The sequence below is a fragment of the Schistocerca serialis genome, chromosome 4 (assembly GCF_023864345.2).
Source record: "Schistocerca serialis cubense isolate TAMUIC-IGC-003099 chromosome 4, iqSchSeri2.2, whole genome shotgun sequence".
Taxonomy (NCBI): Eukaryota; Metazoa; Arthropoda; class Insecta; order Orthoptera; family Acrididae; genus Schistocerca; species Schistocerca serialis.
Window position 1 is genome coordinate 188,435,478 of NC_064641.1, and position 27,559 is coordinate 188,463,036.

At 41.9% G+C, this 27,559-nt stretch overlaps 1 protein-coding gene across 5 annotated transcripts in view; it reads right to left on the reverse strand.

The window, feature by feature from the left end:
- Positions 1-27,559, reverse strand: part of LOC126475247 (inositol polyphosphate-5-phosphatase A) — a 327,646-nt gene that overhangs the window by 173,535 nt on the left and 126,552 nt on the right. For all 5 annotated transcript variants that reach the window (XM_050102946.1, XM_050102949.1, XM_050102944.1 and 2 more), the window contains one exon: positions 18,635-18,751. In XM_050102946.1, coding sequence (XP_049958903.1) covers positions 18,635-18,751 — 117 coding nt within the window. The remainder of the gene's footprint in view (positions 1-18,634; positions 18,752-27,559) is intronic.

Consider the following 27,559-nt stretch of genomic DNA (forward strand, 5'->3'; position numbering starts at 1 on the left):
CTGCGAGAGGCTCGCGTGGAGGTCTTCCACACATTCGTAGTCTCCTTAATGGCATGCAGTTTGTTTTATGTACTGAGGTTATGCCATTCCGTTTCCCAAAGCCGCAAAACCTTGTGGCATAATAATGAACACAGGACAGTTGCAGAGAAGCCGATATCCATAAGTGGTTTCCACGTAGCCTGTTTGGCCAGCCTGTTGGCAAGTTCGTTGCCTGGGATGCCGACGTGACCTGGGGTAAAGACAAACACCACTGAATGACTGGACCGTTCCAGGGCACAGATGGACTCATGGATGGTCGCTGCCAAAGGATGACGAGGGTAGCACTGGTTGATAGATTGTAGGCTGCTCAAGGAGTCAGTATAGAGAAGAAAAGACTCCCCAGGGCATGAACGGATGTGCTCAATAGCACGGGATATAACCACCAGCTTGGCGGTCAAAACATTGCAGCCATCGGACAAGGAATGCTGTTCATATGTCCTCCATGGACATACACGAAGCCGTCGTGACCATCGGGCATTGAGCTGTTGGTGTAAACCACTACATGGCCTCGGTAAACGTCAAGAATAAAGAGGAAGTTGCAGCAGAGAGCTGTAGGGTTAACCGAGTCCTTAGGGCCATGTGAAAGGTCCAGGCGCATCTGCGGCCTACGTGTACACCATGGAGGTGTATATGAATGGACCTCAAGCATAGGTGGTAAAGGCAAGGACTTCAGGTTCGGAAAGAAGGGATCGGACACAAACTGCAATTGGAAGCCCTGACCTGGGCCCTCAATGTGGGAGATGAACGGCTGTGGGTGGGAAAAGGAGACGGTGATTCAGATGTGAAGGAGAACTACGGACGTGTGCAATATAACTGGCCACCAGATGTGCACGCCTAGCCTGCAATGGAGGGACTCCGGCCTCCACAAGGACTCTGGTCCCCAGAGCTCATCCTACAAGCTCCTGTCGCTAGGCAAACACCACAGTAGTGCACTGGGACAAGTAAATGTAATGCTGAGGGCGCCACTGAACCATAAGCCAGACTACCATAGTCAAGGCGGGATTGCACAAGGGCTCTGTAGAGCTGCAGCAGCATAGAGTGATCTGCACCCCAGTTGGTGTTGCTCAGGCAGCAGAGGTCATTGATGTGTTGCCAGCACTTCTGCTTCAACTGACGAAGATGAGTAAGCCATGTCAATCAGGCATCGAAAATCAGTCCTAAGAATCGGTATGTCTCCACTACCGTGAGTCGTTCGTCATTAAGGTAAGTTTTGGTTCCGGATGATTGGTGTGATGCCGACAGAAGTGTGTAACACACAACTTTGCAGCTGAAAACCGGAAACCATGGGCTAGGGCCCATGACTGCGCCTTGTGGTAGCCCCATATAGGCGGTGCTCCATATAGGCGGAGCAGTGCGACATGCAGAAGTTGTCTGCATACAGAGAAGGTGAGACGGACAACCCTACAGCTACTGCTAGATCATTAATGCCCACTGAAAATAGAGACACTCTCAATACAGAGCCCTGCAGGACCCCATTCTCCTGGATATGGAAGGAACTTTGGGAGGCACCTACTTGGACACGGAGAGTACGAAGCAACATGAAATTCTGGATAAAAATTAGGAGCGGGCATCGGAGACCCCACTCGTATAATATGGCAAATGGCAAGGATATGATGTTGCTAGGGCAGGTCATGCGCTTTTCGTAAATCAAGAAAGATGGCAACCAGGTGTTGGCATCTGGAAAAAGCTGTTCGGATGGCAGACTTGAGGGACACAAGATTATCAGTGGTAGAGCGACCCTGGCAGATGCCGCCCTGACATGGAGCCAGTAAACCAAGTGACTCCAGGACCAAACCCAACCGCCGACACACCTTACGTTCCAGCAGCTTACAAAGAACGTTGATGAGGCTGATGGGCCGATAGCTATCCACAACAAGCAGGTTTTTACCAAGTTTCACCACCGGAATGATGGTGCTCTCCCGCCATTGCGATGGAAAGATCTGGTTGAAGATGATAAGGAGGTGTTGCTTGTAATCAGATGAGACATGTTTAATCATCTGATTCTGGATCAAATTTGGCCCAGGAGCTGTGTTGGAGCAACGTGCTAGGGCACTGAGGAGCTCCCACTCTGTAAATTGGCATTATAGGATTCACTGTGGCATGTTGTGAACGAGAGGACTTTCCCTTACAGCCGCCGTTTGAGAGTGTAAAAGGCTGGGGGATAGTTATCCGACGGAGAGGCTCGAGCAAAGCGCTCAGCAAAGCGCTCAGCAAAGCGCTCAGCAAAGCGCTCAGCAAAGCGCTCAGCAAAGCGCTCAGCAAAGCGCTCAGCAAAGCGCTCAGCAAAGCGCTCAGCAAAGCGCTCAGCAAAGCGCTCAGCAAAGCGCTCAGCAAAGCGCTCAGCAAAGCGCTCAGCAAAGCGCTCAGCAATCGCGTTTGTGTCAGTAGATAACACGCCATTGATGTTAATACCAGGGACACCTGTTGGTGTCTGGTACCCAAAAATACCTCTTATCTTTGTCCAGACTTGGGAAAGTGAAGTTGGCACCCAATAGTCAAGACATATCTCTCCCAACACTCCTGCTTCCACCCTTTGGTAAGCTGGCGAACGCGGGTACGGAGCCGTTTAAAGTCTATGAGGTGCTCCAGGGAAGGGCGCAACTTATGCCGCTGTAGAACTCGCCAATGCTCCTTAATTGCTTCAGTGACTTCTGGCGACCACCAAGGAACTGCCTTTTGCCGGGGGCACCCTACAGAACAAGGGATTGTGTTTTCTGCTGCAGAAACAATTGTTGTAGTCACCCGCTCAACAATCACATCGATGTTACCATGTGGGGGAGATTCAACGGTGACAGTAGAGCTGAAAGTTTCCCAGTCAGCCTTGTATAAAGCCCAACTGGACAGGCATACATGGGCCTGATGCTGGGGCAGTGACAGGAAGATGGGGAAGTGGTCACTACCACACAGATCGTAATGTGCTCTCCAGTGGATAGAGGGAGAAGTCCTGGGCTGCAGACTGATAAATCAATGGCCAAGTAACTACCATAAGCCACAATGAAATGTGTGGTGGCCCCAGTATTTAAGAGGCAGAGGTCAAACAGACAACAAAGTTTTGACATCTCTGCCATGGCCAGTAAGCACGGTGCCACCTCACAAGGGGTTAGCAGACAGTTCTTTCCTGTGTCGTGCTTATTCTGACAGACAGAGCTTCAAGAGGGGTTTGAAGGGACACAGTTTCACTACAGACTGAGTTTAGGACATATACACAAACTCCACCTGACACTTCATTATAGTTGCTACAGTTCCTGTAATAGCCTTTATAGCTGTGGAGGGCAGGGGTCCGCATTGCCGGGAACCGCGTTTTCTGGAGGGCAATGCAGAAAGCAGGTGTAAAGCTTAACACTTGCTGTATCTCAGCCAGGTGGTGGAAAAAACCGCCACAATTCCACTGGAGGATGACGTCATCATGAGTCTGAGAAGGCATGGAGCATTCAATGAGGCACTTTACACCTCAGGGTCACCTGCTGCCACCGACTTATTGCCTGAGCAGTCTATATCCACTGTGTCTGAGGGTCTAAGGAGATCTAGGTCCTCAGTGGATGCCAGAATCTCCACCTCATCCACAGTCACAGAACTTGTAGGTAGCAGTGGTGTGGGTGCCACGGCAATTCCCTTGGTCTTGGGAAGCTTCTTTTTGGATTTCTCTCGTTGCTCCTTGGGTTTCCCTGACTGGGAGGACTTCACTGATGCAGTCTCCGGGACTGAGGATGAGCGTGGAGCCCTCGAACCAGCTGCTTTTGGGCTCTTCAGCCACTGGCGGATGTCATCTTTCCCACTAGCAGAAACCTGGGAAGGGAGTGACCCAAGGGACCCCTTCCTAGTGAGAGGAGCTGAAGAAGTTGTACATTCTCTGGCTTAGAAGTGGGGACAGATGTCCCTGATGTTTGGGGTTGCTCCTGAAGTAGACGGTGCACGAGCAACAGGGTGGGAAGTGCCGCCCCCCCTGTGGGAAGTGCACGACGAACACAATGCACCATGTGAAGCGCCCTTCCCCCATTGGCTCGCTCTCCGGGAAAATTTTGAAATATGGAGGTCAAACCCCACAGGGGACCATCACGTAGAGGCCGAAATGTGTGAGACTCCTTTTAGTTGCCTCTTACAACAGGCAGGAATACCTAGGGCCAATTCTAACCCCTGGAACTGCAGGGGGTGAATAGCTTATAAACATGACCCGTGTGCGACTCCTGTTCGTGCCATTTATTACTTAACATCTTGTCTTTGTGCTACCGCCATGCCGTTTCTTATTTGATTTACTGGCATCACTAAGTTGCAGGCCTGCCTGCCTGTAAGTGGCAGGAGCAGCGCTATCAATAAGAGTACTGTCTTACTATATTTCCGTCATGGTGAACGGTGAGTTCAGTCGGTGATGCAATAGCAGTGTGGTCCGGACAGCCAGTATTCACCCGACCGCTGGCGAAACACGTGCACTGTCCGATGCAAGGAGTCTTGAGCGGGGTTGACCATTGGTTGGTTGACTCGCCGGGCGATGTGTATTTGGTCTTCTGACAGCTTCTGGGCCCCTTTGATTGGTCATCTTGCGGGACTTTGGTTGGTTGCTTCCTTGTGCAGAGATGTCATGTGGCCAATGGGCCGGTGTTCCCTCTGCATGGTCCAAGCCAGTATCTCCGGTACGTTGCCTGTCTGAAGGGCGTCGGGATGGAACAGGGGTGAGGTGCAGACAGCCACGACTCGCCCGACTGTTGCCGACACACGACTTGAGTGGGAATGACCTTGGTTGGTCGTACAGTTGGTCGACTCATTGGACGACGTGTATTTGGTTGCCGACCACTTGTAGGTTATCTGTGTGTGTTGACTTGCGATTTGTTCTTGTTGTTCCACAGTGACTGGTTTTAGTACTGTTCGAGTTGTTTGTGAAAGTGTTTTCGCGGAACCATGTGTGGCTTGTGTGGTTTGACTGAGCAGTTATTTTAATGCTGTCTGCATGCTGGATTGAGTGGGTCTGTCGGGATAGAGCAGCAAGCAAGTCTCCGCAGCGCGAGGCTAGGCCGGGGCCACTGGCAGTGCGCATGCGCTGTCGGATCATGAGGTGCTAGCTGCGAGAGCAACAAGTTCATTGCCCACCGAACCTGGACTGAAGTTAATCTGTTATGTAACCTCAACTATTGTGATATCTCTTTGTTCATTTGCTTGTTGTTGCCCCCTTGGCCGTTCAGGCTAGCAGCATTGTATGATGTATTGGAGTCGGCGAAACCTTGCAGCCGTCTTCCTGTGTTGTGACTAATTATTAATTTGACTGTTACTTATCAGTGAAGTGCACCAGCGGTATTTTCTGCCCTGGACATTCGTGTAGTGCCTGGCAAATATTCTCCATCGTTGTGCCATTGGTCAGACAGAAGGGAATTTGTTAAATTGTTGGTCGGTCCTTCGGCTGTCCCTACTTTGGGTTGCCATTCGATTACCTAACTTCAATTCTGCCTGTCTCACCTCACCTTACGTTTGAGCTACCCTCCCAGGCTGACCCTTGGAACAGTTCTGAGCACCACTTGTTCTGTTGGTTTTAAATTGTCATTTCCATTTTAGTTGAAGTATTGTGAGAGGCCTTTGGCTGTGTATTAATTCAGTTTTTTTTAAAAGTTTTACATAAAGGCCTTCAGCCATATTAAATTAAATATTTATCGCATTGATTGCTTTTGTTTACAAATTTTCTTTTTATTCTTAGAAATTGGTCTATCTGAAATTGTCTGTAATCCAGGCCCTACTCCGTTAGTTGTTCCATGTGTTGTGTGTGGCCTTCAGCCGAGGATTCGCGTGAACCCCTTAATAAGGCCTTCAGCCATGTGTATTCTCTAAAGGAAAATTTTTAATTAGAAGCAAGGGGTTTATTCTAAATTATTTATCTGACTTCTTGTTCAGGCCTTCAGCTATTGTTTCAAATTTGTTTGTGGCTTTCAGCCGTGCAATAAGTTAATCAGGCTTCGGCCGTTCTGTTGTAAGTTTAAAAGGAAATTTTCTTGCTTCAATTTTTTTTTTTGATGTGTCTCAATTATAGTTGTTCTACAGACATGTAGTGTAGGCTGTCAGCCGTTAATTGTTTTTCATTGCATGTTTTGTTAAGAAAAAATTTTGCCTCCTACTTTTAATTGCTTTTGATTTCCAAGCCAGGCCTTCAGCTGTTCTTGTGTTTGCTGTGGGTTTGGGGTCTTCAGCCCGGAAAGCATCAAGTTTTCTTAAGCTAGGCCTTCTGCCATATTGTTTAGTCATGATCTTTTAAGCCAATATGTAAATAAGTGGTCCTTAGAAAATAAAGTTGTGAGTTTGATTGTGCAACCCACAGTAACTATTTACGGACCCATCCACAACCTTAAAATTATCCTGTGTGCTCTCTGGTTTACCTATCAAGCGGGTTTCTAAACACTGTTCCTACAAAAGTAATATTTTGTTGTCCTTAAAATTCAAACCATGAACGAATAGTGACAACCCTAAATACAGTGAGTTGTTTTGTTGTCGATGTACACTTGAACTACTTATTTTTTTTTTAAGAAAGTTGGATGACACTTTGCCTGATCTCATCACAACTAATGTTTTTCTCCTCCACTAATCAAGAGGTTACCTTAGTTGGGCAGGTGAATGTGCCACTCTCATTGTGGATGAACTTAGCAATGTTACCCTATGCTTATGGATACTGTGTCAGTGTTGAAATATAGCTATCTTACACAATAGCATCCAGCTGCCTTTGTAAAATACGTACTCCAAACCTGATCATACTGGAGATGAACAATTTAACCTCCCTTTTTACACCTTCCCAAAACTATCCCTATCTTCCTTGAGGAAAAATAATTACATCTGTAAGCAAGATAGTGTGTCACTTACTTTTATGTCTCCATAGCCAGTGCTACACATTTTGCCAGATACTGGCAAACATTTCTGTTTCAAAATTTATTACTTTTCTTGATGGACTTTTCCTTTGGTACAGAATAATTAACATATAAGGAAGCATGTTCTGGAAACTAGTAATTATTGTATGTTCTTAACATCTAATATCCTTCATTTACCCTGTTTTGGATAATTTGTTGGTCTACAAAGGCAATATTGAGTTGTGTCAGTTCCAGGGAACTCGTCAATGATTATTGTACACTGCTTCATCAGAGTACAATATTCAAAAATGATTTCTGTTTCTGTGAATGTAAGGGGACGTATCGTAATGGCAACAGTAGTCAGCATCTTACTTCCATTATCCTGTCATGAATGTGTACCAACACATTCCGCTAATGTGAGGAACACTGAAAACCATTTCAAGTCACATTAAACAGCTTAAGAAGAACAACAGGCCCCAACGTAAAGTAATTCACGCATATTACTCATTATTTCACAAGCCATTCCACTTACAATCACGGAGGAAGAATAAGACAAAATACATAGGGACAAGAAAAATCTAATAACAGAGAACAGTATATTCCATTAGGTAATGAAATTAGGGAAGTAGTTTTCAAGGGAGATTAGAGATGTGCCTCAAGCCTGGGTGAATCTGATGAAAACCAGCAGTTTTTTTAAACTATCCAGCAGTTTTTTTAAACTATCATCCATTTATAATAGTGATATTGCAATACAATTTTAAAGCATTAACTGTACAACTCTCATGATGGCATATTCACATATTAATTTATTCTTAATTTGTAACTGCACTTATTATTTTAATTTAATTGTTCATTGGTTTCACCTTGCAAGGCGGGGTGAAACCAATCACTAACTTATTTTGTGTGCAAAAACAATTAGACTTCCAGTTTAGAGAATCTGACCACTATTTTGAATCTCAAAAACTATAACAGTGTATTTACAACAATAAATTACATTTTCTAGCATAAAAAAGTTTTCAAAGGCACATTAAATTTCAAAAAATTGCTATAAAAACTCTTGTATTTTCAGGAAAGTTGGCAAACACATTTCAATTACAATAAATCTATGACACTATCAACATGAAAGATATTTAATCAATATCATAATCATCTACCCCTTCAAATATATATTTATTTCATCTTCTATGTTCAGGCACAATTTTTTTAATAATTCACGTTCTTTCTACCTCAGTTGCATCTTCTGTTCCCAAAAAGACAAAATAAGTATCATCAAGAACTTTCTTTCTCAAAAATTGTCATTCGATACTTTATCAATAATAAAACTTAAAAAATTTCACTATGGCGAAATCATTTTTATTGAAGGGTGTAAGTTATCCTGGTGAAAGCAGTATGCGTACAAATTGTAGCGATGAGGAACACTGAAAACCATTTCAAGTCACATTAAACAGCTTAAGAAGAACAACAGGCCCCAACGTAAAGTAATTCACGCATATTACTCATTATTTCACAAGCCATTCCACTTACAATCACGGAGGAAGAATAAGACAAAATACATAGGGACAAGAAAAATCTAATAACAGAGAACAGTATATTCCATTAGGTAATGAAATTAGGGAAGTAGTTTTCAAGGGAGATTAGAGATGTGCCTCAAGCCTGGGTGAATCTGATGAAAACCAGCAGTTTTTTTAAACTATCCAGCAGTTTTTTTAAACTATCATCCATTTATAATAGTGATATTGCAATACAATTTTAAAGCATTAACTGTACAACTCTCATGATGGCATATTCACATATTAATTTATTCTTAATTTGTAACTGCACTTATTATTTTAATTTAATTGTTCATTGGTTTCACCTTGCAAGGCGGGGTGAAACCAATCACTAACTTATTTTGTGTGCAAAAACAATTAGACTTCCAGTTTAGAGAATCTGACCACTATTTTGAATCTCAAAAACTATAACAGTGTATTTACAACAATAAATTACATTTTCTAGCATAAAAAAGTTTTCAAAGGCACATTAAATTTCAAAAAATTGCTATAAAAACTCTTGTATTTTCAGGAAAGTTGGCAAACACATTTCAATTACAATAAATCTATGACACTATCAACATGAAAGATATTTAATCAATATCATAATCATCTACCCCTTCAAATATATATTTATTTCATCTTCTATGTTCAGGCACAATTTTTTTAATAATTCACGTTCTTTCTACCTCAGTTGCATCTTCTGTTCCCAAAAAGACAAAATAAGTATCATCAAGAACTTTCTTTCTCAAAAATTGTCATTCGATACTTTATCAATAATAAAACTTAAAAAATTTCACTATGGCGAAATCATTTTTATTGAAGGGTGTAAGTTATCCTGGTGAAAGCAGTATGCGTACAAATTGTAGCGATGAAACCAAAAAGTTAAATAATCATATAAGTAGTCTTCAACTAACAATTTCCTAATGAGTGATACGAAAAAACTTACATCTGAAAAGTGTGAGCTATCTTTAAGATCGTGTACACTTTCACGTGATAACCAAACTGTTCCAAATATGAACATGCAAAATTTATGTCTAAAAAGTGTTGGAAACCGTTATTGCTACAAAAATTGTGTACATTTCCAGATGATTGTGAAACTCTTCCAAGTAAGTGGACTGCAATTACTACTGAAACAGTGATGAACATGAATGTGTGACGTGTGATGGCAACGAAGTTTGTAAACAATGCAGTGGTAGAACAAATGAAACAACAGCTAGGCACAGTGACAACACAACCAAGAATCTGCCACAAAAAAGGTACAGTGTTCTTTTCTTAACGGACAGCTATGGCAGAAAGTTGGTGAGTATTTTACAGGACAATAACAAATACTTCCAAGCAGTGGGAAAAATAAAACCAGGTGCAAGTATGGAAAAGGACACCAACACCAACCTACAGGAAAAATGGAAGATGAAAATGCATGTTTTTTAAGAAGCGAAGCATAAAATTCCTTAACAATCCTGGAGGTGTTCTTAGAAGCTAACAAATCTCTAAGCACAATACATAGTTACAACACTACCTCACAGGCATGATCTAATATATAACTCGTGTGTCAACAGAGAGGAACGAAAAATGACCATTAAGATCAAACAGATGTGTGCTTCATTCAGAAAATGTAGAACAGTGGATATAGGTAAAATGGACAAATGCCTACGTATCAAACAAGGGATGCAACAGAATTTCGAAGGCAAGAAACTTTTGCATGAGGAAATAAGCAAAATTATCGCGGAGGAAGATGAGTTACACAAAATTATCAATACAAAGGTAACAGGGATGATTTTTTTAGAGAAAAATGTAGCAAATTAACCGTTGCCTACCAGAATTTTCAATATATAATGAATAAAACAGAGCACATCACATAAACCTAAATGAATCAAAACCACATTTCTTCATAGTGAGTGAATAAGGTTGTAAGGAAGAAGAAGCATATGGATACAGGCTAAGAAAGTATGAACTCATAAACTTGTACATATAAAGGCACAACGAGGGAGGTATAGGTATTTACAGCAGAAATGATACAGCATGTGAAAAAGCCAAGTGGATTGATGATCTGAGTGAAGAAATGGTACTTGAGGTTGCAGCAACAACTTTAGAACTAGGGAACAACAGCCTGATTATAGCAGATCTGTGTAGGTCATCTGGAAGCAGTATTGAATTTCTCCAACTGTCCCGGGGACCTGCTGGTGAATGAAGTGTATAAAAGCCATGTCCTGTTTGTTTGAGACATCAACACAGACTCTTTAAATAATAGCAATAATTATTTGAGTCATGTTGACTTACTTCAATGTTTAATTGTTATCACAAACTCAAAACCTACAAGAATTACAGTAGAAACACACATTCTCACAAACATGACAATGATAACATAAGCATAACCACCATAGAAAACTATATATATCTGCCCACAGAGCCCTTACCGTGGAAATTGATTTTGGGAATGTAGATACAATTAAAAGTGATACATTTATGCATAAAGAAAAATGTAATTATAATAAACTTAAGAGGGCATTACACAGTGAAAAATGGGAACCAGTTTACAATGATAATAAATGGGAAAATTTCTATAAACTATTCAATAAAATTTTAAATGAAACATGTCCTTTAGTAAAACAAGTAAACAAAGCTATTAATTACAAAGCTGAGAATTTATCTCCTCAAATCACCGAACTGAGAAAGAACATGAAAGACAGTTATATACTCTTCAGAGACACTATGATACAGTACTATTTCACAAAATATAAACTGATCAGAAAAAAATACAGAGATTCCTTGAGCAACTTAAAGCTCATAAATATGCCTATCAAATAAGCTACTCAACTTGTATTAGTAAAACATCCTAGAACATTATGTATAAAGAATATGGGAAACAATAACCAAATGAACACATCGGCATGATACTAAAAGACAACAAAGATATAACAAATGACCGAAAACAAAATGTGAGAGAGATTCATACAGATGTTTAGTACAACTGGCACAAATGAAACACATGACTGGGCAACCAATTTAAACATTACAAATACTAGTCAATATTTTTCCATTCATTTCAAGACTTCAAGCTGAAATGACTTGTGGCTGGGATGACATGCTGAAGCTGCTGAAGGAAAGTCAAGGAGAATTAGTGAAGCCTCTGACACATCTAATAAATATCTCCCCCTCTGCCAAGGAGAATTCCCTATCTTTTGAAAATCACTGAAAGAAGGGAATAAAAACTGACACGAAAAACTATAGGCAAATATCATTTAATTCAGAGCTTTTGAAATTACTACAGAAAGTAGTATTAAATCAATTTGAGGTATGCTTCATCAAAGAATCTATTCAACAATCTACAACCTGGTTTTAGAAGAGGAAGAGCTACTGTAACAGCAGTAGCAACTTTTATACATGAAATATTAAACAAGCTGAATGAAGGAGACAGGTAAAAGGCATGTTCCTGGATATGAGTAAGGCTTTTGACACTGTGAATCACACAATTTTATTGCAGAAATTTGTCAGATTAACTTATAAAAGGAATGAACAGTTGGTAACAACCAAATCATCTCACAAGGTACTTCACTGTAGTGGGCCTTATTAACATATACAAGAAACAGAATGACTTAACTGAACCTCAAAACTGCAAGATTGCAATCTATGCTGATCTCACATATTTTGTCCGCTGGGACCATGATACGCAAACTACTGCAAACAGTACTGAAATCAATTATAATTTTCTGTCAAGTTGTCTTACTGCAAATAAGCTACTCCTAAATAAAGAGAAGACAGTGACAATGCAATTTATGCTTAGTTATCAGAACACAAATAGTATCAATTTACATCTCCACTGGCCCTTAACTACATAAACACACACAAATTTTTGGGTATAACTGTTGACAAACACCTGTCATGGAAAGAACATGTAGACCATATTTGTAAGGTAATCAGTACAAATGTGTATCTAGTGAAATGGGTCTTCTTGGACCATGATAGTTTGAGACAAATATACTTTACAGTGGTACACCCGCATCTTCACTATGGCACTGAGATATGGGGTGGAGCACCAGCTGTCTGTATAGACAGGTTCATCAGACTACGAAAAAAAGGTAGTGAGAGTGGTAGCTGAGGTAAACAGAAGAGAGCCTTGTACAGAAATCTTCAGAAAATACAAAATACTAACCAATTACTCTATGTATATCCTTCATGCAACAATGTTTGTGAAACCACCAAATCCTGAATATAATTTAACAAACAGTAATATACATAGGTACAGAGCACGGGGAAGGGAAAAATGTTCACACAATTGCAAGGGGGTGGAGGGGGGGGGGGGGGGGGGGGGGGAAGTAAGTCTGCAGACTGTAGTCCAGGGACGGCCACGGCGTGCCAAACTGCACACATGTACAGATGTGCTGCACGCGTGCCGTCCAGGGCTCGGTCCGCCTAGCCATTACTCTGCTTTCCTCGGTCTTTCGCGGCACTGCTCGGCACGGCGCGACAGACTAGCTGTGCAATGTGACATCTTTTCATCCGGCATAGGGTGCGTTAGTTGATTTGTAGTGGCAGCCATGTTTATTCCTCATTATTTGTTAGCGATTCGTAGGAAGTTTATAAGTACTGTACAGGGGTTGTTTGCAATGGAACACACACACACACACACACACACACACACACACACACAAAGAGGTGGGGTAGTGACAACGCCCCGAGCCTTCAGAGCTGAATGGGAATTGCAATATTTTTTCGAAGAGGAGATGAAAATTCTCAATGTCTATTATGCAGTCGCATACTCGCCGGGCACCGCAAATTTGCAATAGAAAGCCATTATAACACCACACACAAAGAACTTAATGATTTAGTTGGGGCTGATAGATCAAACAAGTTGGCGGAATTAAGAAGACGTAGTGTTATGCAGCGAGACGGACCGAATGTGAGTACCCCTTACAAATCTTTGTGTTTCTGATGTTTGTATTCGTACATATTTGTCATTAGAATTCGAATTTAAAGTTCACTCAATTTTTGTTTCTTTTTTTTTAGCCTGCAACCGAACCTGTCTTTAAGAGCAAGCTACAAAATAGCGCTCAAAATTGCAAGAGCAAATAAGCCTTTCAGTGATGGTGATTTCATCAAGGAGTGTATTGTTGAGGTGGTGGAACTCTTGACGCCACTGGAAGTAAAGAAGTTTAGTGAAATTAGTCTTTCCAGACAGACAATAGCGGATGTCTACAGGCAATTAATTGATAGTGCCTGCAAGTTTATTGCATTCTCGACTGCTTTGGACGAGTCGACCGACATTTCGGACACAGCACAACTAGTGATTTATGTTTGTGGAGTAGACACAAATTTGCATGTGACGGAAGAACTGTTAGATTTAGTACCAATGAAAGACACAATGAGGGGTACCGACTTACTAAAAGTAGTTGAAAAGGCAGTTGAAGCCGTTGACCTGAACTGGAATATGTTAGTTTCAGTCACCACAGATGGAGCGCCAGCAATTCGAGGGCTCAAAATAGGATGGTAGCATTGTTGCGTAAAAAACTAGGACGATCGACACAAGATTTGTACGGAATCATTGTTTTGCTTTGTGCTAAATATGCAAATTTGGAGCACGTGATGAAGTTGGTAGTCACCATAGTAAATTTTTTGAAGTCGCATGGCTTAGTACACCGTCAGTTTCAACAGTTTCTCATGAAACTGAATGAAGAGTACGGAGATGTTATTTACCACTGGGAAATACGTTGGTTAAGTCGAGGGTTGTGCCTCGAGAGATTTTTCAATTTAAGACTCGCTATTGTTGAGCTCCTGAAGGAAAAAAGGAAAGGCAGAGTCAAAATTAGAAGATCCAAAATGGATTGCAGACCTCGCCTTTTCAGTTGATCTGACTGCACACTTGAATGCTCTCAATAAGACTTTGCAAGGTGAGAAGGAGCTTATTTCTGATCTGATGAAAAAAGTTGATGCATTTAATAAGAAACTCGCATTGTGGAAGGAACAACTCATGACAAAGAATACCGCCCCTTTCCCTACACTCTCTAAAGTCAGGGAAAACGCAACTTCTGACGAATTAGTTTCTGTGTTGGAGGAACTACAGGCACAATTTTGTAACCATTTTCAGGACACTGCCAGTCTGACATCTGTTCTTGAACTATTTTCTAGACCCTTTGCCGTTTCAGTTGAAAGTGCCCCAGTGTATTTGCAAATGGAATTGATCGATCTGCAGTGTAATTCCCATTTAAAGGACAAATTTTTTGATGAAGGTTTTCCTCGGGAAGAGTTTCCCCGTCTCCACAATGAGGCTGAAAAAGTTATATCAATGATTGGATCAACATACGTGTGCGAAAGGTTTTTTTCGATTATGAAACTAAATAAGTCACGATTACGTGGCAATCTGAGTGACAAAAATACGAGAAACTGTCTACGTTTATCCGTGTGCCATCAGTTTTTGCCGGATATGAATTTTATTATGCCTACAGCGAACCAAAAATAATTAAATTAATGGTCATAATTTTGTTGTATTTGTCATATGTTTTGTTGAGAATTTTAGTTATTGCAAATTCTGTACAGTAGTTCCAGATAATAAAATCTGCTTGTTTCACATGTAGTTGGAATCACTTATTCCACATCATACTGCATGCTGTAGACTACTTTTACATCCGTTTCTATATCTCAGCTTAAATGTTGTAAGAATTTTATGAGTGACGATGTGAGAAGCACGATACTGTTGGTGTAATGCAGTTTCAAACCCAGCGTTATTGTTATTTTTTGTAGGTGTACCAACAGCCAACAAAGATACAATATTGCTCAACATGATGTGTTGTACAGAGCTTAATATTATCAAATGTCGTAATATGAAACTAAGCCACATGCTAGCAGGGTGGTATTCTTTACGCGAATGCACTGTCGCATGCAGCGTGTTCGTAGTTCCACGCATGCGCAGTCAGCTGGTGTGATAGTGGGGGACATGTGACATCGGAAGGGAGTGATCCGCATGCGTGTGAAAGCTCGGCACATGTGCATGCACACGTGCCGCGTTCTTGGCCGTCCCTGGTGTAGTCCATACACCTTTTACAACAGACTACCATCTGGCACCAAGACAGCTAATTTAAACCCATTAAACAATAAACTAAAACATTTATCAATAGAGAAAAGATGTTTTTCAGTCGAAGATTTCAAGTCTTAATATCCCTTTCTATAACAGTGTATGCATCATAAGTTTGTTTTTGAAACAAAAAATGATAATTTATATCAATGTGTGCACTTATGCATGTTAACTAAACCTTTGTATTCGTGAACTAAAATCTACAACAACATCCGAAAACCGATTGTTATGTGTACAGCAAACAAACAAATAAATCAATCTTCACCTTTGTGCTTGCCTATTCCTTCATTTTCATTTGACTCAAGCTTTTCTACATTGCTGCTAGATGTTCTGGAGAAAGAATCAGAATCAAAAACTAGAGATGCCCTGCTTTCACCACTGTCACTAAAGTCCCTGCCAGAAATACCTTTTCCTGGAGTTAACAGTAGCACTTTGCACAACATGGTACTTCTTTTCTTTCATTAGAGTGAACCTGTTTAAACTGCATTTGGAAGGCTGCTGTCCCAGAAACTTCTGGTGAGTCAGTGTCACGTGTATCTGTTTCTTCTGGAATCTGTTAAAAGACTTTATAGGGACAGAAAGAAAAAATTCCTGCTTTTCCAAATCCAGATATAACGTAAGATTTAGAAGTGAAAGCTATCTTTTCAAATGTTCCTTTCATCAATGTAAGGAAATTGGATTTTGCTACCAACCCTCTGTTCTTCCTTTTCCAGTCATCTAGCAGATTACTCCGGACAAGTTTTACAGGCCTAAGAAGGCCACATCAGATGGCCGGCACAAATGAGTAGAGTTAGGTGGTAGAAGTAAAAACTGAATGTTGTGTTCCTGGCATATTTTAATCATGTCACCTGTAATTACTTTTGATCTCTTTAAATGTCGGACATACCAAGAAGGTAATCTGTATAAAATATGATACAATCATTGTTAGCTCAACCCAACCACTTCGTATCCTGCACCACTTTAAACCTCCTCCGTCCAAGTATCATACAGATGTTTTGCATATAAACTGTGTATTGTGGAAGGACTGTGCTGTGATGATTTGGGTTGAGTGGGCATTCGACATCATGGTCATCAGAACCCTGGCGAAAAGTCAGCATGCAAATCTCATGGATGGGGATGAAGGCAGTCCCCACATGTGGAGCACTTTATAACATATTAGTCTGCCGCCCTTCCCCACCAATTTTGGGATGAGGCCTGACAGTTCACAAAATTTCACCATTCAGCATATAGCACATGTAGGACTGTGCCATCTGCAGTCACTGTTACAAGTGCTTGACAAAGAACTATCCACAATCTTTTCATGAAGTCTTGTGCCTCACTTCACTATTACTTTAATTTGACCAGGAGCATCACAAAAGTTGATCTCATCGTAGTTTATAATGTGGAAGAGAGAAACATCACTCAATGCCACTTCAGGGTTCTTAAGATAATCACTCGCTGTTTCTAGGGTAACTGTTCCCTTTGCCTTCCCTACATTTCACTTACTCTGTCAGGTCCTTAATTCTTTCCAGAAAACATTTTTTCTACTGGTGACCAGGATGATTGAAATCATTATTCAAACCACCCTGCTCGCTCAGTTACGAGATGCCTGTATGATGTCTCTAAAATAATTATTTCTCAAAGGAAACCTCCATTTTCACAACACAATAATCCTTTGACCAGATTTTTTCCTCACTACTGGTTAACATTGATTAGCCAACTTTTTTATATTTGTATCTGTTCCTGAGTTTATCATTTAATGTTGTATAGAGAATTGCTTATTGTTCTGCAACTTTGAAAATTCTTAATTTTCTTGATTTGAGAGCCTTCACAGCATTTAGAAGAAATTCTGGTCCTAAAATCTTGTTGTATATGCCTACGATCGGATTCACCCTACAAAAACACAAATTTGTAATTACGCATGCATAGTGTCTAGGCAGTAAAAAAGTAGAAGAGCCACCTGAGATATACATACGAAAGTAAAAAATATTATAACTTTCCAGTTATACACTGGAAGTACCCGATGACACTTGAAGTTTTCGTACTGATGTATTCACTTCATGAGTGCAGCACATTAATTACACATCTACTGACAGTGCCATTTGTTGGTTGTTACAGACAAACCACTCAAACATTCACAATAATGGTCAGCTGCAGTGTTCTTGTTAAGATGCCGTACTCTAATATCAACATGTTCAAAAACAGGTAAATGATCAGATTCACACCACCAGATTGGATCACCTCATTTTATGGTATTATAAAGATACTTCTTGAGACAAATAGTTAAAGCATCCTACTAAATTATACCTATTACACTGTACGTACAAAATACATAATTATTTTCTTTTTACTTAAGTTTCCTATGATGGCTCATTATGAGTCCTGTTATATGAGTGACTGGAGAAATCCACTGGAGACATCTCCCATAAAATAACATCCTAGTGAATTATTATGCAATGTGAATCTCATCTTACCCCACTTATTTTTATCTTTTAATTTACAGAAAATCTATGATGATAATGAAAACTCTGAATTCTGTTATTCAGTTAGTTATGCTGGACAAAGCATTCCATTTAATAAATGACCACACACAACATTAACTTACCTCCAGACTTCGCAACATACCTTGTATGCTAGAACTGCTTGAATATTAAACAGAATACACAATTCAGTTGCAAGAAAGCTGCAGAGCAACAGACCATTAGGCTTGAGTTCTGTCAAACAGCTATGTTTCAGAAAGGAAAAAGAAGAAACAAACAAACAGAAAGAAAGACAAATTGTCTTGTGTTTACAGTCAGAATTATTAGCTGCTGTATTACAACACACAGAAATGGAATGACAAGCAATAAATGTGTTACTGCAACTCATTTGAGCACTACTTCTAAGTCATATTATGTTGCAGCATCAGTGACACACCTTTACCTTCACACAAACTCACTGAAACAAGGTATCTTACCACAAATAAATCAATGTTATTTAAGCTTGCAAAAAATCAAGAAAGTTATACTTCACGTAAAGCAATCATTAGTGAAGTAGAAGTGCAGAATTTTTAAATTAACTTGCTCAGAAAGAGACCAACATTTCTTATGAACTGAAAAGCTGTTTTTTATGCAGTACCCAAGGTGTGCTGATAAAACAGTCCAGCTGAATAGTAGCAATCTCTAACAAGGACAAGACAAATCACGAGAACAATAAATACTTACTGATTCCATTGCAATAAAATTTGACGCATCATGAAACAAATGTATATTTATGAGATCAAATACTGTCCCATTGATATTCCATCTTGTCCTCAAGAATCCTTTACGGGACCATTTGCACTGAAACAGAACAATTTCTGCAACAAATTTCATACACAACATTAAGATGAAATACATTTGGCTCTGAAAAAAATATTAACACTTGGTGTCCAGAAATTAAGTATTGATTTTGTAGAAAAAGCTGGCGTAGGGGTAAGATGTACTTGGTAGTGCATTGCAGGCATACCTGTAGATGTAAAAGCTGTAGCTGTTTTTGAAAATGATGGATTTTCTTTATGGCATCACTAAACATGTGTTCTGTTGTTACAGGTACCTAAATAAGAGTTATGTTAAGTGTGCATGAGAGGGCAGCCATCGTGACGTGGATGTTGCAGAAGCTGCCATTGACTCCAGAAACCTGGACCTACTAATAAACCAATTCAATAATTAGAAACAAGTTTAAGTGCACTGGTACGTTTGAGAATGAGCATGGACAAGGCCATCCATTAACTTCTTCTGACCGAATTGAAGACAGTAGAACATCCATTGAATGTAACCCAAAACTTGTGCTGTGATTATCGGTGGAACTGTACAGTCCATGCTCAACCATACATAAAGTGTTGCAACGCACACTGAAAAAAATGTGTTACCATCTGCAAGTTCTCCACTAGTTACATGGCAAGGATTTGGCTGAGTGTGGGACCATGTGCCAAGGATTTGCCTGAAGCAGATGAAAATTACAATATCCTCAATGAGATCATGTTCAGCAATGAGGCAACTTTCACCACTTATGAAAAGGTTAACCGACAAACTGCATCATCTGGGCCGACGCACCACCAGTGTAGCACCTGGAATTATAGCAAGACCTCCCAAAGTTAATATCTGCATGGGAATATCCATTGACAAAATCTACAGCCCATTCTCCTTGTCCCCAAAAACTCCATCAATAGAGCAATGTACCAGGATTTGCTTCAACAGTTTCTTTTACCACAGCTTGTGCAGCACAAGTGTGTGCATAAGGTTTACTTCCAACACGTCAAGAGTACAGCCATTATGCCGTAGATGTGCGTACATTTTTGAATTACATTTCCTGGAAGATGGCTTGGGAACGCAGGACCTTGCGGGGTGTGGTGCTTTCTCCCAACCTTACACCCATGGACTTTCTCATCTGTTGATTTGCAACAGGACATGTGTTTTTCTGACACCATATCAATTCACTGTCAGAGCTCTGAGACTGACTTAGATAAGCTTCTGCAGCTCCAGCACTACAAATACCCCAGAATGTTGTTTGTGCCACAGCCGGCAGATGGAAATTGTGTTGGGACGTGCATGGTGCACATGTTGAATGTAATGTGCGATAGGCTTGTGCCACTATGAATAATAAGAATACAATAATTATATCAACAAAATCAATACTCAACTTTGGACACCTGCATATTTTTGCCCATTTATTCAAAAGCTTCATAGGAATTCCAAAAATGTTATCCATCCACAATTAATTAAAATGGTGTGAGAAATTGTACGTGTTGCTATGTCTATGTAAAGCACTAAGATAAGGAGGCAACAATGAGATATCTACATATATGTGATGTCAGTTCTTTCAGACAATTAAGGTAAGACGGCAAATGATCTCTCCAGTGCAGATGCACACCAGGCTCAAAACCTTACAGGAATTGGCAAAAATGCCATGAGGATAATGGACAAGAGCCACTACATCAGTAGTGATTTGATAAGTTGAGAATTTGGGTGTGACAGGAGGCGTGCACTAGTAGTCCGTTGAGTTGATGGCTCAGATGTCAGAGCTTCTGCCTAGTAAGCAGGAGACCCCGGTTCAAATACGGTCAGGCACAAGTTTTCAACTTGTGCCCCATTGATTTCCATCAATGCTCACTTGCAGCCAATGTCTGTAATCTCTCTGTGTCTTAAAGAGAAATCTCATTCAGACAGTAGGTAACTGATACATAACATGTTAGGGAGTACTCTGTTTGCTAAACAATGACAAAAGCCCAGTATGTTTAATTTATGACATGTTAAGGATGACATTTTCATTAGAGCACTGATATGCTGAAATGACAAAAATAAATTACAACAGAGTAAAATAGAAAATTATAAGAAAATTGCTAGAAAAACTAAACAAGAAACAAAAGCACAGAATGAGACAGCTAAAAGAAAAACACAAGTTACCAACAGGAAGAATATAATGGTAAAGAGATTGTAATACGTCATCATCAGTAACAAATACATGACAAAGGGTCAATCAGATACTCATAAGAACATAGCTCAAGCTAAATATTCAGTGAAATAAGAATGAAAACTCACTTCTTATTGGGGTGAAAAGCACCAACAGCTCCACAGTGTCGTCACAGTTTTGTCAAGATTGCAAAAGGAAAAATACCTAACTTCAAGAAAGAGCAGATAAAGAAACACACACACACACACACACACACACACACACACACACACACACACACACACACACAGAGAGAGAGAGAGAGAGAGAGAGAGAGAGAGAGAGAGAGAGGAAAATGACGACGACGACGACATGGCATCAGAACAGAACGAAGGAAATACATCAGTCAGAAGGGAAGCTAAGTTTAAGTGGATGACAGGAACATACAGGTTTTAAACTGACTCCACAGAACACCATGACAATTATCTGAAAAAACATTTTATATTCTCTACTGCTGACTACTTCATTTTTATGTATATGTCCGCTTGCTTGTCATCACTATGGTGACCTTCCCAGCCCCTCTTATCTTCATCTTTTCTCTCTCCCCCTTCTTCTGTGCTTGTATTTCCATAGACAATGCCTCTTCTCATAAGTTTCTTGACCCTTTCCCCACTCTTTTCAATCTCTTTAACACAGTTCTCCTTTTTTCTGTTTTTCTCCCATGCTACTAGTCCTTCCAAACATAATTCATTTTATTTTGAAGGTCTCTTTTTCCTCTCTGTTTACATTTTCACATATCACCCCATTATCTTTCATAAATATGTGAGGCAACTTCTGGCAAAATGTAAATAATTTGAAAGTAAACGAGATTACTCACAATAGTAAAAGTGTTGAGTCATTGGCAGGCACACAAAAAAGAATGAAAACTTTGTCTACACATGAATCCTTTGGAGGTAGAGGACACACACACACACACACACACACACACACACACACACACACACACACACACGTGCAGCTACACTGCACCGGCTGAACACACAACACTAGGATTGCAGTTTGGCATGTGGATGGGTACAGGGAGAAAGAGGTGGGAAGTGGGAGAAGGGTCAGGCCAGGAATATTATGGGAGTGAAGGAAGCACTATAAGGGTAACTCCCATCTGAATAGTTAAGAAAAGATGGTGCTGGGGGGGAGGGGGGGGGGTGGAGATCCAGATGGCACAAGTTGCAAAGCAGAAATGACATGGCTGATTTCACAAGTGGTGTTGCTTCTGATGAGATAAGATAAGCATGTGAAATCACTAGAGCAGGATGTCCTGGGTGGATGAATTGGGCAGGTCTTGCACCTTGTCTTACCACAAGGCTATGACCCCTGTGGCAAGAAGTTGGGAGAGAGAGAGAGGCATAGGGATGGGCCAGGTTGTTATATAGTGGGTGAGTAGCATAATTTCACTTTAGGAGGGATGGGAAGGATCATGGGGAGGATGTCCCTCATTTCTGAGCATGATAATAGATAAAGCCCTGGCAAAGGGCATAGTACAGTTGCTCTATTCTGAGATGATATTAGGTCATGAGATGGGTGTTCTTTTGTAACTGGTTCTTGGGGATGGTGGAAGGATTAACGGAGTCTGAGGATATGGCACAGGAAATCTGTTTGTTGACTAATTTTGAGGAGCACAACCTGTCAGTTAAAGCAAGCTGGTTGGTTGGTTGATTTTGGGAAGGGGACCAAACAGCACGGTCATGGGTTCCATCCGATTATGGAAGGATAGGGGAGAAAACTGGCCATTCCCTTTCAAATTAACCATTCTGGCACTTGCCTCCAATGATTTAGGGAAATCACGGAAAACCTAAATCAGGATGGACGTGGGTTCGAACCGTTGACCTCCAGAACGCGAGTTCAGTGTGCTTACCAATGCGCCACCTTGCTCGATAAAAGCATGCTGAGCAATGGAATTATCATTGCAGATATGCCATCCACAGGTGGATGGGAGCAACTTTTGGTATGGACTGGATGCCAACTGTCAGAATGCAGGTACTGTTGGCAGCTAGTGGGCTTGATATGTACAGGAGTATGGATGGTACCAACAGAGAGGTGGAGGTCGGCAATGTCCATGTATGTGGCATATTGGGCTGAAGAGATACAGGTCACACTGATGGGAAAGAAGGTGTTGACACTGTGGAGGAATGAGGATACAGTGTCTTGGCCCTGGGTCCAAGTCATGAAGTTATCTTTAATGAAGTTTAGTTTTGTTTTGTTTTAGGACACAAGAACAACTAGGGTCATACACACCCATGTCTAAACTGTACAACATGATGACAAAGAGAGGAGTTAAAAATGACTACACGTTAATCCCCATAGATGGAGGAGAAGACAGCTAAAAACAGATGTGGAGAAAGGTCAATAAAAAAGGTCAATAAAATATGCCGTAGAGAAACGGAAGTCCAGAAATAAAAATTAAATTGCCTTCACCATATGGCTACGATGGATAAAAAGTAAAACACAGTTGACATGCATTGTTCACTAAAATGGCCAATAACTCAGATGGCAAAGACAAATGGGAACGTAAGTGGTTGAAAAAAGGAAATGGCGGACAGTCAAAAATTGTGCACAAAGTGGTGGACGAGCACCACTTGACAAATGACGATGGCTAAAGAGACAGTGCCCAATACATAACCCAGTTAAAATGATTTCGCGGCGAGAGGGCCGAGAGGTGATCTGCCAAGCTACTGGGAGAGGCTCAATAACCTGGAGCTTGTTCCCATGAAGGGAGGACCAGTAGTGATGCCAAAGTGACACCATATCCTGACAGATGGCAACACAGAGATCATTGGAGGGAAAATAACAACTAATGGACTGGGGTACAAGGACTGTAACCTTGGCAGCCACATCAGCAGCCTCCTTTCTTGTCAGGTCGATGTGACCAAGAACCCACGTAAACATCCCAGTGGCCACAGTGCCTCAATCACAAGTGAGCAAGTGACAGCTTTCCTGGACCCACTGCACTAAGGGATGGACGGTGTGCAGCGCACAGAGGCTTTGAGGGGTGCTGAGAGAGTCCGAGCAGATGATGCAATTGAAAAGCTTGTGTCGCCGAATATACTGCGTGGCCTGGTACAGGGTGAAGAGCTCTGCTGTAAATACTGAGCAGTGTTCCGGAAGTCAATACCATAAAACGTTTGTGCCAATGACGAAAGCACACCTGACACCACCGTCAGTCCAAGAGCCATCAGTGCACACAAAGGTACTACGGTGAAATTCATTGCGAAGGTCGTGAAACTGAAGGCGATAGAGCTAGGCGGGAATAGTGTCCTTAGGAAGCGAATGAAGGCCAAGGCGAACACAGGCCGCTGCATGAAGCCAAAGGGGTTGTACGTATGAAGCAGAAAGTGCTTGCCCGCAAGAGAAAGGTACTGCAACATCTGAATGTGGACGTCGTCTGGCACTGGAGCTGCCATTTGGGTGTTCATGGACGTGGGTTAGGAATCAGCAAACAGATAGCACATGGGAAATGGTCGCTTGAGTACGTGTCAGAGAGAATGGATCACTCGAGATGATGGGCAAGCTGGGCAGTGCAGAAGGATAGGTCCAAATGGGAATAGGTGTGCTTTGAGTCTGAAAGGAACACGAGTGCTCCTGTGTTAAGGCAGCAGAGGTTAAGCTGATTGAGGTCAGCCAAGAGGGCACTTCTCAGACACTTTCTGGGAGAACCTCAAAGGGGATGGTGCACATTAAAGTCACCAAGCAGCAGATAGGAGTGAGGTAGCCGCTGCCCAATAAGCTAGAGGAAGTCTGCCCTGGTGACGTCGTATGATGGAGGATGTAAATGGTACAAAGCGAAAAGGTCAAGTGAGGAAGGAAAAGGCAAACTGCAACAGCTTGAAGGTGGGTAGTCAGGGAGATGGCTTGACTATGAATGTCATCCAACACGTGCAGCATGATTGCCCCAAGAGAAGGAATGCTGACCTCGGGCAGAAGGTCAAAACAGACCAGGAAGAAACGCGAGAGCTCAAAGTAGCCGTGAGGCAGCAATTTTGTTTTCTGAAGTCAGAGAACAAGTGGATGCTGCGATTATAAGAACAGCTGTAGACCCCCTTTGTTCGACCAAAGGCCGCAAATGTTCCACTGGATGAGAGTCATGACGAGTAAAAAATAAAAGGTGTCACCTCAGTGGCTGCTGATTGCCAGCCTTCGAAGACTCGCTTCTAGAAGGCGCAGAGGCAAGAGGCTCCTGCTGCACGAGGTCTACAGAAGCGTTGGCTTTCTTCTGCTGTTGGCCTGCGGAGTCCAGGACTGGTGGTGCACACCAGTGACACGGAAGATGGCTGGGAGAGGGTATCACATGGTGACGCCATTGAAGAGGATCTTCGAGTGGGCGAAGGATAAGACCATCTGCCTTTGTTCGACTTCGAGTCCTTCTGGTTAGCAGAGGAAGACTCAGGTGTTGGTTGACTGGAGGGACATCGGAAGTCCTCACAGGAGTATTCCTTCTGTCCTTTCTAGCCCGCCAGTTGTTTAGCTGATGACTTCGTCCCTTGAGGCGATAGTTTGGTGGGGTGTTGCACTGCTGGAGGAGGAGACGGGGATGCTACCATGTCACTGGGCGATTTCACAACTGCGGTGCTAAATTTGAAGTATAATTTCTGCGTGGCCATGTCCTTCATCAAGCGAGATGTAGCAAGAACAGTACTGTAGGTGCCAGATGGTAGAACACATGGTTTCCAACTACCCAACAACTCGAGAGCATCCGGGTAAGGCACTTTTTCCTTCACCCGGATCTCCTGGACAGCCTGCTCATTGAGATACACAGGACAATCACAGGAGATGGTGACATGGTCGCCATTGCAGTTGATGCAGCAGGGAGAAGGCAGACAATCGCCCTCTTGAGCATCCATACCACAGGTTACACATTAGCTGCGTGTCGACAGGACTCGCGAGTGTGGCTGAAATGATGACACTGGTAGCAGCACATCAGGTTTGGAACAAACGGTCTAACTATGATAACTTCATAACCAGCTTTGATCTTTGACAGAAGTACCACTCTATCAAAAGTGAGAAAGAGTGTGTGTGGGCACTAAGGAGCCAACTACTTTCTCCATCCCCTGATGGACGGCAATGACACCCTGATCAGAGAGGTATGTTTGGATTTCTGTCTCAGTCAGACCATCGAGCAGTCTAGTGTAAATAACATCACAGGAAGAATTCAGCGTTCACTGGACCTCGACACGAACAGGGTATCCATGGAGGAGAAAATCTGCAGGCAGTAGTTGTGCTTGAGATCAGAAGTAGTCTCCAAAAGCAAAGTGCCATAGCGTAAACTAGAGCAAGATTTCGTAAGGCCAGCAAAATTGCATCAACACCTTTCTCAGTAATAAACGGATTTAACGTAGCAAAGGATTGACAGTCTTCAGTACATGGAACAACGAGGAATATTGGTGCAGCTGGGAGAGTCTTTGAATCTTAAGCCTCATTCCATTTACGTTTTGTAGATGTTGATTGTGAAGATGACTGACTCACTGTGAGAAAATCCCCCATGATTACCAGCATCTCCTATGGTGCGCTCCTTCCAACTGGGAGACCCTTTTACAAGGGGGTGCACACCCCCCCCCCCCCCATAGGTGATAGTTCACACCTCCCCAACGCCTGACAGAGGGTCCAATCGGCAAGTTGATAAGGTAGCAGTCTGTACCAAGGGGTATGTGTGAACCATACGTCTCGACCCGGGGCTGGGAATTATGTTACCCTGTAACCTGTTATGTGTCAGGTGCGTGGGCTGGCGTTCAGGGGCACACAGGGAGGAAGAACAGGAACCTAAAATGCCAAAGCAGAGGAAGGATATGAGAAGATGAACGAAGAAAGAAAAAAGGAACAGCAGAGAGTATTCTGATACCGACTACCGAAAATGCAGAATACATTTCCAAAAACAGCCCAGACATGTTCCCCAAGGGAGGGGAAGAAGAACAACAAGAGAACATACATGCAGCATGGGAGGGAAAAATGCTGTGAAGGGTGGGGTCCCTTGGTAGCCAAGCAGGAACCCGCAAAAGAGCGGTAAGCCCCCTGGGGGCTGAACGTGAATTACTCACGGTGTGTAGGGTCTCGGGAGGCTAGGAAGATTATCTCCAGATAGCCATAAACAGATTGGCATAGGATGGTACGATTCAGGTGGACAGGTGGGAATTACACATAAACAAATCCGCCGCACAATGTAGGTGCATGTGCATGTGTGGGATGGAGGTCAGGAACTGAAGGAGCGGTGTAGGGGAGGGGGTAGCATGTGTGTATACTTATTGATAAGAGTGTACTACAAATTATGGGATGAATTGTGAAATTCTAACAAAACCTTAAAGTTTGAGCTACACTATTACAAATGCTCTATGCATCTACCACCAGCAGCAGCATGAATAACATCTAGATGATATCTAAATTCGCCACTAACTTTAAGCGATGTATCTCCTTTTACAGACGTTAAGGCACCTGTTATTCTGTTCTTGGCTTTTTCTACTCTACAGTGTGAGGTAGGGATGAACACACTTTCCTTCAAATCTTCCATGAAGAAAAAAACTGCATGGGGCTTGTCTCAGGAGTTTTGAGGCCAAGAATGCAGGGTAGTGTCTTGGGGTTCAGTGTGCTCTGCCCTGTGTCGAGCTATCTTCAAATGCTGCAGAACTGACTTTTTCCACTACTTCAGGAGCACTCTGATGACGTCATTTTCC